This window comes from Globicephala melas, chromosome 9 (assembly GCF_963455315.2).
Source record: "Globicephala melas chromosome 9, mGloMel1.2, whole genome shotgun sequence".
In the NCBI taxonomy this organism is placed as follows: domain Eukaryota; kingdom Metazoa; phylum Chordata; class Mammalia; order Artiodactyla; family Delphinidae; genus Globicephala; species Globicephala melas.
The window spans coordinates 60,561,738-60,581,419 of NC_083322.1; the positions used below are offsets into that span (position 1 = coordinate 60,561,738).

Genomic DNA, 19,682 nt, shown 5'->3' on the forward strand with positions numbered 1-19,682 from the left:
CCTCAACTCCAGGAGATGTAGTGTCTCAAAGTTAGAAAGGAAGAAGTAGACTTTGCTATAGAAATTCTAGAACTTTCCCATCCTGTGGGACTTTCAGGGGTCAGCTTTTTATTTGTAGTGGTGCAAACAAAAGAGAACAAAAGAGAGAACAGGGAAAGTTTGTACATCATCACAAATATTTGTTGAATAGGTGAATCAGTACAGAAAAGTAATCCCAATTTTGTGATTGCTGTTGTCCTCAGAGCACTTCTTAAAGGAACTCGTTCAGGAAAAAAAGAGCCCGCGTGCTGAAATGTGAAGGATCATGTACAAGAAAAAGTCCCTTGCTCATGTGGCTTCTTTTAAACAGCTCACCTCCTTGTTAACCTTTCTACGGGGGGGTGGGCAGTTATATCTCTACCACAAGGCTGGATAAGGGCACTGGGTGTTATGTCTCCCTCACATTCGGGTTCAATTACCTCCTGCATATATGTCAGCACTAATTCTGTGTCAAAAGAAGTCACTTCTAAAGCTAAAACACAAATGCAATCATTTTGTGAGCACAAACCCCTCAATTACCCTCCAGGATTGATACTCACTGTCAGTCCTCGGTCTCCTCTTGGACCTTGTAACCCCTACTTAGTGGAAGAAGAGTAACAGTCAATGTAGGTTGGAAGCAGTTACTGTGTACAGTTACCGTAAGATGTTAAAAATCACTTCTTGCCTGTTTTCCTTGGGGTCCGGTATCTCCAGTTTCCCCTTTATCCCCTTTCTTTCCCACATCGCCCCGTTCTCCATGCTCTCCCTTTATAATACAATGAAAAGATAAGCTTAGAATGTGAATATTAACGCCAAATAAGAAGAACCCTAAAGTTTTATTTCTTTGCAACTGTGGTACCTCTTGAAGACCTGTGGTTCTTGTTGATATGAATACACTATATGAAAAAAAATAGGGAGACATTTTATTTACATCCCTCCAGGTACCATAATCTAATTCATGATGAACTCGGGACCTCAAGGTGAGGAGACCATGAGATGCCCTCCAATTAGCTCACTGCCTTGAGGAACTTCAACTGTTATACAGGTTAACACCTGAGTTATCTGGTATCTTCTTCATGGTAGTTGTAAGGATTTATTCCTTATCATCTGGCTTTTGAGTTTGAAGAAAATGAGATTTCATAAAGTAAACATGTTTGTAGTTAGGAAAAGAAATACATACGCATTCACTCTGAAATGGATTTTTTTCCTCTGAGCTTTGTTAAGGAGAAGAGTGTCAAGTGCATGAGAGCTCTTCCAGAGTTCAAGTTAAGCTACTGAGATCCTAAACCTAAGCATTTCTCTTAGGTCCTGCCGGGGAGGCCATGGCCTGTCATGCCCTTTGGCCCCAGGAAGCCTTGAGGTCCTTGCTCCCCCTGCACTCAATATGTGAAAGGGATGCTCCTGTTAATTTCCCAAGATATTCCTCAGAATATACTTTCGGTCTGATATACATCTGCACTTTCAAAACTGCATTATCTAAATTTGGGAGGAAATACACATATAAGTCAGATGGGCTCAATACTTTGGTAGTAAAAATTTAACTACTTATCTGGGGTGGAAGTGAGGGAGTTGGTTTATAGCATTTGTCTGTTTCTGTGGTGTAAATACTTCCGCCTTTGCCAATTTCAAACTGTGAACTTGACATCAACCGGTTCACAAGTAACAAGCAGCTGTTACTGATATTTCAGTCATGATATTACTGGTAATTTTTATAATCTTCTTTACATTTTCTATATTTTTGATATGTTGAAAGTATGTATTATCTTAATAATGGAGTACAAGAGGATTTAACAGCATCTCTCCCCAATTAATGCCAAGGAGTGTTTATATAATTCACCGTACACTCTTTGTTCCATACCTGATCATTTGTAGCAACGTAAATCCATTTATCTAAATTCAATACCTCCTAAATTTGGAAAATAAAAATCTTTTCCTTTCAGTACTTGTTTTTAACTTTCCCATCATATCTTAACATTATCTGCCATTCCTGTACCCCCATCTTCAAAGCCACACAGGTTTAAAAGGTGTTCATGATGTTGAACATGAAACAGGAATAATCACTAACAAGTATACAAAAGTCATAGCGCTGATGCTGCTTGGATCAGCAACCCCTACTTTAGATCATTATTAGCAATGAGTCTGTGGCGAAGGTTTGAAGGACCATGGGCTCCCGGGATTTGATTTGCTTACCTTTAGCATCTTTCTCAAAGGTATCCTGACCATGCCCACTAGAATCACTGGTACGCTCAATAAAAACCTCAGACCAACTTAATGAGAATCAAAGATGGAGGTAGGGGTATAATATGCATTTTGCCATAGGCTTGCAAAGGCTGGAGATCCAAGGCTCCAGAGGCAGGATGGGCTTTAGAAGGTCACTCCTGGAAGGGGCCACAGAGGGTTGCTTGGAGACCATTGTAACTTCAAGTATCAGCATTCCTGAGCCCCTTGTTGTAGCTCATTGGCTTTCAAGCTTTTTAAAAACAGAACCGTTTCTTTTTAAAAGTGTTATAGTGAAATATTTCAGACACAAAATTTTATATGGAAAAAGACAAACACTGATATAACACCATATTAAAAACTTAAATAGTACAGATACCATTGAAATCCCCAATGTACCTAATCCCCTTCCCTGAAGGAGAGAGGAAACCTCTCTCTGAAATTGATATGCAACACTCATATCTCCGTTTGTATGCTTTAACTACACGTGTATATTCTAAAACAATGCACAATATTGTTTTTTATATTTAAACTTCAAATAATCGATACATTTATGCATCTAATTTGTATTTTAAATCTCAACACTATCTATTTGAAATTTATCTGTGTACATATATGTAGTTCTAGTTTGTTAATTTTCTCTGCTCTACAGCATTCCATTAAATAACTAGACTACATTATCCTAGTGATGGGCATTTAGATTGTTTCCAGTATTTCCCTATTACAAATAATGCTTCAGCAAATAGTCTTGTATATATCTTTGCACACATCCCTAGGAGAGAACTCTTTCATTGTAACAAATCTTATACAGTAGAGTACAAAATAAAATGAATATAAGTGGAGATTCTCTTGTTGGTAAATGAAGTGCTCAGTTCTTCCTGCATCCATCCCTATCCCCTAGCCAAGCTGGCTTGGCTAAACTCTGAGGCCCTTTTCATCTCTGTCATGTAGTATTTCTAAATGGACGGCAGGTAGCGGGGTGTAGGTTTGCCTCCTCATTTAAGCTCCAGAGGTCTCATAGCTAGTTCTTTACTGTGGTCAGATTGCAGAGAACTCATTTACTGAATGTCTTTTTCACCCTGTTAACACTTGAGCCAAACACAACGCTCTAGCATAGAGGGCTCATAGTGAATATTTATGCAGTGATGTGCACAGATGTCTCAGGTCTATCCAAGGAGACTCCCCCCTGAAGAAGGAGTGCCCCTTAGGTGCTTAGCTGGTTAGAGGAGACAGGCCGGGATCATTGGTCTGCTCTATTCACTTTACAGAACAGTCCCCAGGAAACCTGGAGCCCCAGAAACTTGGATAGGGATTAGAGCCAGTTAAGTAAGCCCCAAACAGTAAAGCGACACTCTGATTCCAAGCTGGAGATTCAAGCAGGACAAAGCAGAGGAGAAAAATCTGTTCTGTTTCTAAAGATTGCACTGCCAACACAGGCGTAATGAAGAGGAATAGGTGGGAATATATGGGTAACACAGCCCAACCTCATTACACTTACTGGAAAACATGCTCTACCAAGAGTGATCTGCAGCCTCATCCTGAATATGAAAGATAGAAGGGTCTGTCTACATACAGACTAGCCTGTCATACAGATTAGGTAGCCAGCCCACAGAGTGCGATGAAGATTCCTGCCTGAGATGCTGCCATTCTCTGTTCTCATTCAAAAGTAAATTAAAAACAAAAATTACAAGGAAGGTATCCTCTGAAGAAAGATGTATCAGTAAATGACACTTCGGCATAAATTAGCGATCTCAGATTTTTTGTGGAGGGGAATAAGGACATCTTCATTCAACCAACCAGGTCCCTGGTTGAAAGGTGGTTTGGGGTTGTCAAGGCTATGCTTGAGAGCACGGGTACCTGAGTTGCGGGGTCAGGAGGGTTCCTAGCCAGGTGTCGGGGAGATTAGAGGTTCTTGGGAGAAATCTGTAGCTGGCTTTGTTCCAACCCCAAAGGACAGAATAGTGTGAAAAACAAAGGGGCTGGGACTATGGCGTGATGGTGAATTACCACTGGGGATTATATATTTAGAAAAAGTGGGTTCAGAAAGAACTTGATACCTTTCTGACAATTATTCAGAATAATTATTTATTTTACAACCTTTTAGATTCCCACAGCAGCTAATCTAGAGCATGTTCAATAAATGTTTATGACTGACTAGGTGCTTTTGAGAAATGACACAATTTTCTTGTGAAGTTAAAAGCTACTGTGGCTTCATTGCCATGCCCTGGGGGGGAAAGCCTCAGAATAGCCAATTATCATGTTAGAATCAGCTCCATGTTCAGGAATTTATTTTGCATTACTTCATAATATAGACATTTTATATATAATTGTTAACATTGTACTTATTCCAGGCAGCTGGATTTCCCTATAATAAAGGCTTTTTCTTTTTTTTCTTTTTAATCACCAGTTTCCCTTCAAAATACTTGAAGGCTTCTTAAGTAGACTATCTGGCTGAAAGCCTTTAGCAAGTAAGTCCATGCCTTGGCTTGGCAGAGGTGAATACTATCCAATCAGATTTTTTTCCTTACAAGTCTCAGGAAAATGATAGGCAATGATTTCAGGATGGGTCGGAAGCCACTGCACAAAAGAACCTGTCTATCTGAAGATATATAATTAAGTCCACATTTCAAACCCAGCTTCTTAACCACTATATCTCAGTCTTAGATCTTTTCTGCTAAAGTTGTGATCATTTTAATTTTGCAGATGATTGCTTATTCTCTGGGAGAGAGAGTTCTAAGGGTAATGCACAACTACCTGAATATTTTAATAGATTTGTGTGACGTGCGTATTACCGGTACGTCAGGAAACAACAGTGTTTCTTTCCAAATGTTTTCTCAGTAAGGTGCTATAAGGAAAAAAATCAAATTCATAGATGAGCCAAAAAATATAAAATGGATGTCTGGCTTCCTCTTAGGATGTAGAAAACTAGGCTGCTTTTATTCTTAAAACCTCACCAAAGTTGCTAACTAATCTATGAAATCGCAACTTTCCTTGAATCTACCATAGAGCTGTGGTTGCAGAGCCACCAGCTTACACAAAATCTAAGGAAACACAGGCTCCTCCAAGGAGAGACAGGACATGGGCACTTACCTGCTGGTGATGACAGATGTCATACAAGCTAATAAGAAGAATTCAGCTAAAATTCTTAACAAATTGCTGAGTGTGGGCTACTTGGAGAAGACAAAACTCCTGGGAGCTCCAGGCACAAGGCAAATTCATACCCACCCATCCACTCTCTTCTGGGACCTCACCAGTGCTCAAGAGAGAGACTGGGGACAGGGCAAGTCCCGAAGTTTCCCTAGTGGGGCAGACTTAGGGGAGGGAGGCAGCAGCCTCCCAGGGGAAGGCCCGAAGCCCCCATGGGACAAAAATCAAAACAGCTAGGGGAAGTGAAGCAAACCTTTAGGGCACAGATGACAATCCATGGCAGCTGAGGGAAGGAAACAGACTAAAGCCTGCAGGAATGAATCCTGGGCCCGGACATTTAGACACTAAAGGTCCTCTCTCTATGGCCCTCAGGGCAGCGTCTTTTTTAATAACCCAAGAACTGTCAGCCATGTATGGCAAGGGTTTTCAAAACAGCTCCCATGGAAGTTTCCATGAGCTGGACCAAGATGCTACTAATATTAATATTGATGACTACATTCATTTCCTATTGCCCCTATAATGAATGACCACAAATTTAGTGGCTTAAAATGACATAAATTTGTTCTCAGACAGTTCTGGAAGTTAGAAGTCCAGATCAGTTTCACTAGGCTAAAGTCGAGGTGTTGGTAAGGCTGGTTTCCCCTGGACACACTGAGGGGAGCAGCCGTTTCCCCTGATTTCCTCAGCTTCCAGGGGTCACCTGTGTTCTTTAGCTGGTGGCCCCTTCCTCCATCTTCCTCCCCTTCATCACCTCTGATTCCATCATCACATCGCCTCTTCCACAGTCTCTTCTCCCTCTGTCTCCCCCTTTATAAGGACACTCATGATTAAATGTAGGGCCTACAAATAATCCAGGATAATCTTCCCATCTCAAAATACCTAACTTAATCACATCTGCAACCTTCCTTCTGCCATGTAAGGTAATATTCACAAATTCTAAGAATTAGGACGTGAACATTTTTAGGGGCCATTATTCAGCTTACCACAGTGGCTTTTTCCATATTCGTGCAAAAAGAAAGTTAATTATTATAATTTTTTTTTTGTAATTTACCTTAATGTAATTCAGTTTAAACAGTACCATGAATGTGTGTATGTGCAAGTTAATTTACACTCTAGGGGTGCTGAGTGAACACTTGAAATACTGTAATCAGTAGTCCACACTTCAAAGACAGGTGACTCGACTCTTGCTATCTGAATTGGCTCCACAAGGATGATAGAAACAATTTATCCCTGGGGGAAAAAAGGGGCGTTCAAGACGTGTGGTAGCTGGAAGTGTCGTATAGGCCCTTTCCTCTGTTGTAAGTCAGGTATAATAGCCAGGTGGGCCCACACCCCCATGAATGCTTCTGGTAGAGTACCCTAAATTCTAGAACTCATTCAGAACAGGTGCCTCTTACCCTCATCCCATAATAAAGAATCCCTGGTGGCACAGTGGTTGAGAGTCCACCTGCCTATGCAGGGGACACGGGTTCGTGCCCCGGTCCGGGAAGATCCCACATGCCGTGGAGCGGCTGGGTCCGTGAGCCATGGCTGCTGAGCCTGCGCGTCCGGAGCCTGTGCTCCGCAATGGGAGAGGCCACAGCAGTGAGAGGCCCGCGTACCGCAAAAAAAAAAAAAAAAAAAAAAAAAAAAAAGTCCTGTCACCTGATCTGATTAAGAGGTTAGTTGGTCCCATCATAAGAACATTGTTGTCATTGCCTCAGAGGGATCATTTTAGGCAAAGTACTTGTTAAAGTACTTAAAGAGACAGAATGGAATTTGGACCCAGTTTTCAGTACGTGTTTTTGTGCCTACTTGTTAATAAGTAGCTGAACATAGGGTAGAATTCTGTCTGAAACTTGCTTTAACTGAAGCATGGCACCTAACAGGAAGTTTGTCTAGGAGAAGGCAGGTCACTCCTGCTGACTTCTAATCTTCAGAGACTACCGACAGTCACTGAAAAGAATCTGACAAATTGTGAATGTCCATAGTGGCCTAGTTCAGCTCACAACAGTCATAGCCAAATGTGCTCGATTTGGCCATATTTCCCCCCAGTCATTTTTCTTAAACTTTTAGTCCCTACTTCCACTTTTCTGTTTATAACTACCAGCAGATGATAAAGTAATGAAACAAGTAGCAACGTGAATATTTGCAAATAATTTCAGCAAAAGCCAAGCCACTTCACGGGACTCTGATTGTTTCATGGACACGTGTGCTAACCGTTAGGATGTTCTATCCAACTCACAGAATTTAGTCCCGTTTTCCAGTAACAAGGTGGTTCTTAGCATAAAATCTAGAATTAAATACATTGATAGGTCACAGTGCAAAGAGCATCATAGCTTAGAAGGTTTTCATCAGCTGGATTCAGTTGCATAAATTGACTTATCCTGTCCTCCTGCCTAAATAGCCATCCGTAAAACCTGCCACATTTCATGAATATCTTGCATGGCATTTGAATACACTTGACCACAAATGATAAATACAAAATGACAAGGTCGGCTTTATGGCAGCTCCTCTGCTAGAGAGAGGGGACTCTGGATGCTCCCTTTGCTGGCCATCTCCATGGTGCAACCTGCTGGTTTCCCTCCTGAGTTTCTCGTGGTTGGTTTGTGTCATCGTCGGTTTGTGTTTTAGAACTCCGGTGTCTCTCACGGTGCTCTCTGTGCCCTCAAGGCAGATGTTTGCCTCGGACCCTTATTCCTGTCCACATCCATGGTGACCCTCTGGGGATAACCCCCAGTTCTCTAATCGCCAGTCTTATCCCGGTCTCTAAGCTCCAGACGTAACATGATATCTGCTCTCTAGACCATTCCTCCTGCTGGCCATTTCGGAACCAAAACTGTCAAATACAGAAACTCTCCTTCGCCACGTCTGCCTTTCTTCCTGGCTTTCCCTCTTTCACTCACCTCTCAGTCTTCCAGGCTTGGGGTTCTTTTTCCGTTCTGACCTAATCTGTGCTCCCAGAACACGTTCATCCCATCTGTGGGCAAGTCCCAGGAGTCTTCCCTGACTCGCCCTCCCCCCAGTCAAGAGTAATTCCCCCAGATCTACCTACCCCTCGCCTGTAGCCTGTCTCAGTACAGGTTTGGATGCTCGTATCCTTTCTGCCCTGCTTATCTTAAACTCCCAAAATTGAAGCACTTCATCTTACTTATCTTCCCACCCTCTGAGGTACTAATTCCAGGGCCCTGCATATCGCCCTGAGCTAGAGACAGGCCAGCTTGTCTTGTGGAGGCGAGCCATCTCTTTGGTAGAAGTTGCCTAGAGACCATGCATCCTAATCTCTGTCTTGTTGAGCCTCACAAACCCCCATGGGTACCTCGGTAAATTTCATGATGAGCATTTGGGATCCATGTGGCAAAGAGATAACAAAGTAGAGATGCATGGAAAAGTGCCAGCAGAGATTTCCTCTTGTGGGTCAACCAAAGGAGGTACTGGGTTGGCCAAAAAGCTCACTCAGGCTTTCTATAAGATGGTACCGAAAACCCGGACGAACTTTTGGGCCAACCCATTGTTTATAAGCAGGTCGACTTTATTTATATGTCCTGTGGCACTAGCCCGGGAGACAGTTGAACAAAGCAGGTGAGGAGTTTGCCACAAGTCAGAAAACCACAGCGACTCATTGAAGAAGGCTTCTGCTGACTGCACAGGCTGCTCCAGCCGGGCTGCGAGGGTGCAGGCTCAGTGGGAATGCTGGCCTGTACCACCACAGCGGCTACCACAGCAGCAGGACATGGAGCCTCCTGCTTCCGGGCCTCCTGGCCCAGTGTTCAGTCCCTGTGTTTGCTGAATGAAAGGATTCCAGGAAATGGTATATGCTTTCAAATGACTCTTCTCTTTGCCATATATCCCTTCATTAACACACAAGAATTGACCCAGAAGCAGCAGTGTGCTGATTTAATACTGAGGTAGGCTGAATAATGGCCGCCAAAGCCATGCAGGGCCTAATGCCTGAAACCTGTGAATGTTATCTTGCTTAGGGGAGAAAAGGTTTTGGCAGATGTGACTAAGTTAAGGATCTTGGGTGGGGAGATTATCTTGAACTATCTGGGTGGGTCCTAAGTGCAGTCGCACATAGTCTTACAAAAGAGAAGCAGAGAGAGACTTAGCTGGCAGAAGAGAAGAAGGTCTGGTTGATTGAAACAGCAAAACAGAGGCGGAGAGAGAAGATGTAAACCACTGGCTTTGAAGATAGAGGAAGGGGCCATAAACCAAGGAATACAAAGAATGTGGCCCCAGACTCTGGTAAAGCCAAAAGGAAATAGAATCCAGCCCCCACCCCCAGTTTCTGGACTCCCTGTCAATGCCTTGACTGTAGCCCCGTAAGATTCATTTTAGACTTCTGAGCTCCAGCACTGAAAAAGAATAAATTGGTATTGTATTAAATCACTGAATTTGAAGTAGTTTGTTACAGCAGCCATAAGAAACTATCACAGATAGGAATCTTATGGTTCCTCCCACCTTTAGCAGATCAGATCACAACACAGAACATTTTGCATTAAATTACCAAGAAATAATTTGGCTCAGAAATCATTTGTATTTCAAGTTGTCAGAAGGTGAAAATTCGAACATTGAAATGAGGAGGCTGTGAGCTGCGCCCAGGGTGGCTTTGGATTTTGCAGGCAAAGACTGTTCTCTGAGAAGTGATGCTCTTCTATGGCTTTTCTCTCTCCAGGAGAGAAAGCAGTGCTGAAAAATATTTCACACCAAAGGGAAGTCAGTGTACGACTTTGCCTTTGCAGCATAGTTGGAAATTGGCAGAAGGCTATGAGTCACTAAGGATGATGGTTCAGATTCAACAAGTCCATCCCTTCTAAACTTGCCCTGGCTCAGATGCACATCACCTGTGGACTAAACTGTTACAATAGCTTCTTAATCCATGTCTTTATTTCTGCTCCTATGCCTCTATACCAGAGATTCTCAACTGTGGGGCAGGGGGAGGAGATGCTACAGGAGACCCAGAGGATGCAATGGGAGGAGCATATTTCCAACTACACAATCCACCTCCTACCCTCACACCACTACCTAAAAAGGGAACAGTGAGAATAGTTGCTGATGGAGTGTTCTGGACATGTGAATGGTATGGAGGCAAAAGAATGAGAAGCATTGTTCCAAATTAAATAACAAATATACTAAAACATTCAACTGGCTGTGTCACACCTGTTCTTAAAACTCTTCCACGTTTTATACCCAAGAGAAAGGAAAACATAAAAATGTGCCCACGGATGTTCATAACAGAATTATTTACGATAGCCAAAAAGTGGAAACAAGACAAATGTTCAACAGAAGACAAATGGATAAACAAAATGTGGTATATCCATACAATGCAGTATTATTTGGCCATAAAAAGGAAGTTCTGATACAACATGGATGGCCCTTGAAAACATTATGCTACATGAAAGAAGCCAGCCACAAAAGACCACATGTTATGTGATTCCATTTATGTGAAATGTCTGTAATAGGCAAATCCATGGAGACAGAAAGTACATTAGTGGTTGCCTGGGACTAGAGGTTTAGTGGGAAGGGAATGGAGAGTGACTACTATGAGGTACGGGGTTTCTTTGGTGGATGATGATAATGTCCTAAAATTAGGTTGCATTGCTAGTTACACAATTCTGTGAAAATCCTAAAAATCATTGAATTGTATACTTTAAACAAGTGACTTGCATGGCATGTGAATTATATCACCATAAAAGTGAGCTGTTAAAATAAACAAACGCTTCCAGGCCTTTCTATCATCAGAGCAGTGGTTCTCAAAGTTCGGTGTACATCAGAAATATCTGTAGAGCTGGTTAACACAAGGGCTATGGGGATCTACTCTCAGAGTTACCACTTCATTAGGTCTACGTGGGGCCTAAGAACTTGCATGTCTAGGTGATGCTGATAGAGCTGGTTGGCGGCCGTGCTTTGAGAATCACTGATTGATAGACTCCAACTGAAGTTCTTCAGCTCAGCCATGAAGGATCTTCACAGTCTGGCTTCCCCTGTTTTGTAGCCTATTTCTCTGCAGGCTTTATCTCATCTTAACCTTAACTCATATAGATCTATTTCTGGTCCCCCCATACTGTTTGGCCATATATTGGGTGTCATTTTACCCCTAGTGTCTAAACCATTGCCTGGCACAAAGCAGATATTCAGTTAATGTTTCTGGACCATTGATTGGGCCCAGATCACCCCAACACCCAAACATCTCACACAAACAGGTAACTACTTCCTCCTAAAAGCTGGTGCTACTGCCTGTCCAAATCCCCTGGGATTGGGGCCATAAAGAAAAAGGAATGGAAAAGCCAAACAGTCTTCATGAGGCATAAACCTAGAAATTCCAAAGTTATCAAAATATATAAGCCATGCTTCCTTGAACAGACAGCCAAAGGGAAGATGCTGGTTAGATTTACCTAACTTCAGTATGCACAGCCTTCAGAAACATCAAGAGGAAAATGTAGGGTGAGAGTCTTTTCTGTTAAGTGAACAGAGAAGTACAGCAGGCAGCTTTATACATAAGCAGAAGGGAGCAGTTCCAGCTGTCACAATGAATGTCTCTTAACTGTCACACTTTTAGGTGTGAAGCCTGGTAAAAAAAAATGATCTTCATATGATTCTGGGGAAAGGGAAATGCGTTTAGACTACACATTACATGTTTAATTATATCGAAAAGAATATACCAATGTGACATTAAGCCAGGCCTTCCCTTAGGCCTAAGTTATTTCCTATCAGTAGGTTTGGTGAGACCCATTAACTTGTGTGGTGCACCCAAAAAAAAAGACCCAGGGGTGGATTACACCCACACTTCATCCCGTGATCTCCAGCCACACCGCTGACCTCCAACCCACTGTAAGCAGACTGCCTGCTATGCCAGCACCCTTCCAGATCAGGCCCCTGGCCTCCCTGACACTTAAATTGCTGCCCCTCCCACCGAGAAATTCTGGAGGTATGGTTGACACTGGCACTGAAAAGCCATCATGGACATAGATTGCTTTTAAACGCTGGTAGTTGAGATGTGTGTTACATGTTACATGCCTATCAGGATGACAGCTACTGAAAGACAGTAGCATTCTATAAGCTGGTTATTCTTTACCAGGAATAAAAAGCACAGAAAGGACTAACAGCTAATTGCCCTCTTAGAGTATTTCTTTCACCAGAGGATTCACAGTACTTGCTCATCTATGTGTCTCTTTCTGGATATCCTACGGGGATTAAAGGAGTAATATAAAGTCCTATGAATTCTTTAAACAAGAGTATTATAGGTTTATTTCACTTAGCATAATGTCCTCCAGGTTGGTCCTCGTTGTCACATATGGCAGATTTCCTTCTTTTGTGCGGGCCGTGATTAGGAATCTATTAGATGTTTATACCACATCTTCTTAATTCATTCATCCCTCAATGGGCATTTAGGTTGTTTCCATGTCTTGGCTATTGTGAGTAGTGCTGCAGTGAACATAGGAGGGCTAAGTGAAATACTAATACTAATACAATACAATACATACTAATACAATACTGCGTGATTGTACTTATATGAGATAACGAAAATAGTCAAACTCACAGAAGCAGAGTAGAATGGTAGTCGCCAGGGGCTCAGGGGAGGGGGAAATGAGGAGACAATGGGTATAAAGTCCCAGTTATGCGAGATGAATAAGTCCTAGAGATCTGTCGTAAACATCATGCCTAGAGCTAACAATACTGTGTTGTACACTTAAAAGTTTGAGTAGATGTCATGTTAAGTGTACTCACAATAAAAAAATTAAAAACTGAAATAGCTGAAAATAATGATGTGTTTTAAAAAATGGAAATGATAAATATATCCAAGTCTGTTTTTCAAGAAAATAAAGAAAATTACGTTAATTTTAAAAAGTTGAAAGAATAAAAGTACAATGGAGGCTTATGGTTAATAATTCCTATAGGCTGTCCTCAACCCCATTCATTTATATGCCCTGTTTTCCTTTCTCATTGCTTTCAACTTAGCATGGTAGTAACTATTCCTGACAATTCAGATGCAAGTTTCAGAGGGGCAGAAGTACTCATATATGGAAATTTTTCTCTTGATTTTTCCCTGTAAAACTCTTCTAGACTGTCTTCATAAGCTGCTTAATGACAACCTAAGAGTTGTCCTTGCTATACCACGGAACACACAGATGTGGGTGGCATATCTGAGGCCAAGAAACAAAATGAAATATTGTGAAAACAAAGTCACAGTCTCCTATAAAAACATATCTTTTAAGAAAATTCTGTTATTAACAAAGTTAACTCAGGCTTTAATTGCATCATGCTTGCTTCAAGGCTAAAGGAAGAAAACACTTGAGTTAACATTTAACAGTAAAAGAGACAAATATGGTATAATGAAATTATATTCACAAATTTTTATAAGCCTAGACTCGTGCTCGCAGTGAAGTTGAAAACCACATCAAGGGATTAGCAGCAGCAGAAAAATTCACAGGTCGGCAGGTTTCAGTCCAACATAAAGAAGAAAGGTCTACCAATTATAGCTATAGAAAAAGCCTTTCAAAATATAGTGAAATGGGGCTTCCCTGGTGGCACAGTGGTTGAGAGTCCGTCTGCTGATGCAGGGGACACGGGTTCGTGCCCCGGTTTGGGAAGATCCCACATGCCGCGGAGCGGCTGGGCCCGTGAGGCATGGCCGCTGAGCCTGCGTGTCTGGAGCCTGTGCTCCGCAACGGGAGAGGCCCCAGCAGTGAGAGGCCCGCGTACCGCAAAAAATAAAAAAAAATTAAAAAAGAAAAAAAAAATGTATATAGTGAAATGGAAATATTTAATACCAGTACAAGTATGGGAAAATACAAGAATGTTCTCAAGGGAAACATATAAATAAATTATGTTATGTTACACCCACGTATTGGACTATTATGTAGCTGTTAAAAATATAGTAAAACTTTATGTATTGATTTGAAGGGCCATGCTTGCTCTAGTAACTGAGATGCGGAAGCGGGTAGGGTGAGCGAGTTGGGGAAATTATGTATAGAATGATTTTTAAAGGTTGCTGTGCTGTATATGTGTGTGTTTTTGCAATCTAGTTGAAAATGTGGAAGCTACACCCCCAAACTGCAAACAGAGGCAACCTTTACAGGGTAGGACTGAAGGGGAAAGAGGGAGACTTTCACAACTTTGAGTAATTGTGAGGTCTTTGGATTTGATACAAGGATGCGTAAGTTTCATTTTAAAAGGTAACAAAGATTTTCGAATTTGTTACAAGGTCATTGGAAAACATACAAGAAAGGAAAAAAGCTGCTTCTACTCCCTAGCATGCCCAGAGTCTGGATGGCCAGATGCCCTTGAGAATGCTGTAGAACAGATTCTTGTGATGGATGGGAGGAGGACGAGGAAAAGCCCTTCTAATTCAGAAGATCAAGGGCAGTGCCTCTAACAACTACTTCCTCTTTGGCATCATGAATATTTCCTTGTTCACTAGGTCTTTCCCATCAGCATACAACATACCATAATATCTCCCACCTTTAAAAAAACTTCCTTAATCACACACTTCACTCCCTCTATCAGTCTTATTTCTATGTTTCCCTTTTCAAAAGTGTTGCCTGTATGTTCTGTCTTCACTTCCTTTCTCACCATGATCACTTTTAAAACATTTTATTTTAAAATAATTTCAAACTTACAGAAAAATTGCAATAATCATGCAAATATTTCCCATATTTTTTTCGCCCAGATTCATCAGTTGTTAAGATTTTCCCCCTGTATTTTATTCTCTCTCTCTGTATGCATGAATACGTGTGTGTGTTACACTCACAGTTCTTGTCAAGATCACCAGTGACTTCCATGTTGTCAAATCTAATGATCACTTTTCAGCTCTCATCCCATCGGCAGCACCAAAGGTAGCTGACAATGCTCTCCTTCTTGAGACACTTCACCTGGCTTCCAGGATCCACCTCCTCTTGGTTCTCTACCTACTGGCTACTACTTCGCGGTCTCCCCTGCTGAGTCCTTTTCGTTATAAAAACCTCCTTTTGCTGAAGGGCCCAGGGCCCACTTCTCTTTTCAATGTGCATTCACTCCCCACATGTACTCATCCACTCTCAAGACATTAAATATTATCTATATATTGTTGAGTCAAATGTGTATCTCCTGTATTATATATTGTTGAGTCAAATGTGTATCTCCTGTATTGATCTCTCCTCCAAACTCTAGATTTCCATCCCCAAATACTTACTTAAAAGCTCTGATGGAGGTTTCGCTTTTCATGTCCAAATCAAAATTTCAGACTCTGTGAGCTATTTTTTCCATACCTATCCATCCCCATTTTCCTATAGTCTGTACCATCTCAGAAAGTGACAACTCTGTCCTTTCAGTTGTTCAGGCCCAAAATCTTAGTCATCCTTGACTCCTTTAATTTACATCCCACATCCAATCCAGAATCCAGTTTACCAATTCCAGTGGTGGAATCCCTTCCCATTTCCACCACTACCACCCGGGGCTAAACCAGCACCATCTCTTACCTGCACTTTGGCAATATCTTCCTATCCCAACTTTTAATTTGTCTTTGTACCAGCACAGTCTACTTCCCACATGCTGCCAGAACATGATTTATATCAGGTTACTCCTCTATGCAGAGCTCTCCACTGGCTTCTCATCACACCTCATGACTCACTGCATTCCAGTCATCCTGTCACTGATGTTCTTTGAGTATGCCAGGCTTGGGTTCTTATCCCAAATCCCTAAGTAAGAATGCTTAAAATTCCTTCTACCCACTGCCTGAGCTTCTATCCCATTTTTCAACATGCAGCGTGGAATGTCAAGGGCTAGGGATGCACAGTGAAGAAGGACAGAGAGCATAGCCAGGAAGGGAGTGTTTTGACAAAAGAAGCAAAAGCAGGTGGTAAAGGGATTCTCCCAGTCGGAGAAGTGTCGCCCTGTGTCTTTTGTCCCTTTAATTCATACTTTAGAATCTACTATCAATACAGCTGACAACTCTGGGAAGCTGTTTTCCACATTGGCTGCCGTTATTAGGATTGAGTTGCAGTTCATGATTTCACCAGCAAAGTAACCAGGGTTAAACTTGAGGACATTTTGCTTCTTCTTGTCAAGGCTGTTTGCAATGCCACTATCTTATGCAATGAGAAGTGGTAAATTATAAATACAGGTATTCTATGGCTCAGAAAAAATGGGCTCTCCTTGAGGTGTGAAATATGCTTCAGTCTCCCTAGTTCCCAGATCCATCTCCTATACAAATCTTTAACCCAATGCTTTCAACACAAATACATTTCGCTACTTAGATAGCATGTGAGAGAATGTATGTAGTGGATGTCTCAGACTGAAGGAAATGTGCTTTATAAAGAGGTTTATAGAATCAGACTCTGTAGACATGGAGTTTTCACTGTGGGTGAAATAACTATCAAGTCAAAATATTAAAGAAAGTCATCTTATCCTTTATAAGATAAAAAGCCCACAGACCCAATCCACTGGTCCCTATTTTCTTCTCCACTGCATGTTTTGATCTCTTTTTAAATTACACAGAGTTTCTTTTTGGTAGATGGAAAGTCTATAGAATCTAATCTCCATGCATAGGTGTTTTACTTAGCCTCACAGTCACTTCTGTCCCCTGCACTTAGGTCAGTGCCCAGCACATGGTAGATGCTGACTAATATTTATTAAGTGAATGCTCTGGAAATAGGCAAGATGATAAATGTTGAGGAAGGCTATAGACAGGACTCGTTTTTTATTAGATACCTAATATGCACCAGGCATTTGTTGGGTGCTCAGGATACCAAAAACCAAAAGACACAAGACATTCGCCATCTTACATAGCTCACAGTCTTGTGGTTAGATAAGAAAACAAGCACCTATGATAGAATATGAGAAGTGCTATCATGGGGGTTACCCAGTGGAAACACAAAGGGAACACAGAATTAAGAAGACAGGGAGGGGCTTCCCTGGTGGCGCAGTGGTTGAGAGTCCACCTGCCGATGCAGGGGACACGGGTTCGTGCCCTGGTCCGGGAAGATCCCACATGTTGTGGAGCGGCTGGGCCCGTGAGGCATGGCCGCTGAGCCTGCGCGTCCGGAGCCTGTGCTCCGCAACGGGAGAGGCCACAGGAGTGAGAGGCCCGCGTACCACAAAAAAAAAGAAGACAGGGAGGGGGAATTCCCTAATGGTCCAGTGGCTGGGACTCACGCTTCCACTGCAGGGGGCAAGAGTTCAATCCCTGGTCAGGGAACTAAGATCCCACAAGCTGCATGATGCGGCCAAAAAACAAAACAAAACAAAACAAAACAAACAGGGAGGACTTCTGGAGGAAGTGCTACCTCATATGTGCCTGACATATGAGTAAGAGTGAGCCTGCTGAAGTGGGGGGTAAAAGGATCTCCCCAAGAAAAGGGAACAGTACATGCAAAAGACCTGGGGCCAGGGAACACAGATTTCGCAGAGAACTGAAAGTCTTTCGGTGTGACTAGATCTTTGGGAGCTAAGGTGTTGAGAAGACTTAAGATTGGGTGCCTGGATCATACAGTCTTGCTAATTTCTGAAGCTGATCTCTTTGGGTATGTGTTTAAAAACACTTTAGATTTATCTTCCTGTTATGTAAATACATAAAGGTTTTAAAAATTATAAACTATCAATAGATTTTGGATAACATATTCACATCCACATCTTTACCATGGATGAGGGTTTAGTTTACTAAAGAGTACAATCCAGATGTTTTCTAATGGGCAATAGAAGACAGATACCTCTTTTACTGGACTTTGGCAGGGAAGTCAGGTAACAGCAAGTGTTACTTCGGTCACATATATGTTATAAACCTCACAATTTCACCTGTAATGTCTCAGCATGTAATTATCATACACTGAAGAGAGAGAGAAAGGGAGCAGAGCTAAAGGCAAAAGAGGAGAGGAAAATTCCACCTTTGTTCTCTCCAAATGCATAATGAAAATATGTATCTAGGGTTAGGATGTTTTATTTTTGTGCCACAATCCAGATATAAAGTATAGTTCAGTATGATTCAATAACTCAAGATTCAGTTGGTAGATTTGCAGTCACATTTACATATCTGGCATCAGTTTTGTCAGAATGTTTCCTATTACACGTTTCTGTTTTCAGACACAGGCCACTAGATATAAATTCTTTCCTAGGGAATTAAATTTACATAACTAGATTATAAAACTTAGATTTTCAAACACCATTTATAATTGCCTGGATTCCTAAATAGCCTCCTTAGTCCAATCCAGGTCCTGGTCCTACTACATCTATTCTCAGCCCTGCAGTCACCATTATTCTTTCTAAAAGTCAGTCAGACCGTATCACGCTGTTGGTCAAAACCTAGCAAATAGCTCCTCACTTCATTCTGAGTAAAAGCCAAAGTCCTTCCAAGGGCCTGTGTGGCTATACTTGATCAGGCCCTCCTCCAACTTCATTGATGTTACCTCTTAGACCTCATCTCCAGACACAGAAGTCTCTTTGCTCTTCCTTAAACATGCCAGGCACCCTCCTGCTACCACAGGGCCTTTGCACAAGCTCTTCTCTCTGCCTGGGATGTGCTTCTCTCAGAAATCCACAAGGCTCCCTCCCTCGCATCCTTCAGGTCTCTGCTCAAATGTTATCTTCTCCTGAGGCCATACACTTAAAACTTCGTCATAGCCCTCTATCCGCCTTACCCTGCTCTCCTTTTTTGCCATAATAGTTTTCATCTTCAAACATACTGTATAACTGATTTATTATATTTATTGTCAGTAGGATGCAGTTTCCATAAATGCAGGAATCTTTGTCTCTTTCGCGCATAATACATCCCAAGCACTTAGAATAGAGCCAGCATATTTACGTATATTCAATAAACACTTACTGAATGAACTACTGAAATAAAATTTTGTACAACTAGCCAAGACTGAGTATTAGAGTCAGTATCCTTAATTTTGAGCAGGAAGAAGATCTGATTTTAAAATTTGTATGTAAACTTATTTTCCTTATTTGCAGAACAAAAATATTCTATTTTGAAGGGCATATTAGCATTACTCATTTCACAATCCTGGCAGAGTGTGTGTGCACTATTACTTAAGTATATACGTAACAAGAAGACACAGCAAACTTGTTTGCTTTACAAAATCACCACAGTAAGGTAACTTAAGAAGGAAGGACAGATTGAGGTCTGTGGAAGATTTATTTTTTTCTAAAACTGGCATAATAATAACAATGGGAACTATTGACTTAAAACCAACAGGAGCCAGTTGGAGAACTTTCAGAAGACTAGTATTCTAATAGATTAAAAATTTATTTTCTCCTTTGAAATTTAAGAGCCACTATTTAAAGGTGTAACTGCATATGCCAAAAATAAGATTTATAAAAGGTCACTGTCTCTACACCAATGAATA

General features: G+C 41.6%; 1 protein-coding gene across 1 annotated transcript in view; it reads right to left on the reverse strand.

Moving 5' to 3' along the window:
- COL28A1 (collagen type XXVIII alpha 1 chain) overlaps positions 1-19,682 on the reverse strand; it is a 159,246-nt gene that overhangs the window by 27,155 nt on the left and 112,409 nt on the right. The window contains 3 exon segments of the mRNA XM_060305008.1: positions 579-614; positions 704-788; positions 1,327-1,391. Coding sequence (XP_060160991.1) covers positions 579-614; positions 704-788; positions 1,327-1,391 — 186 coding nt within the window.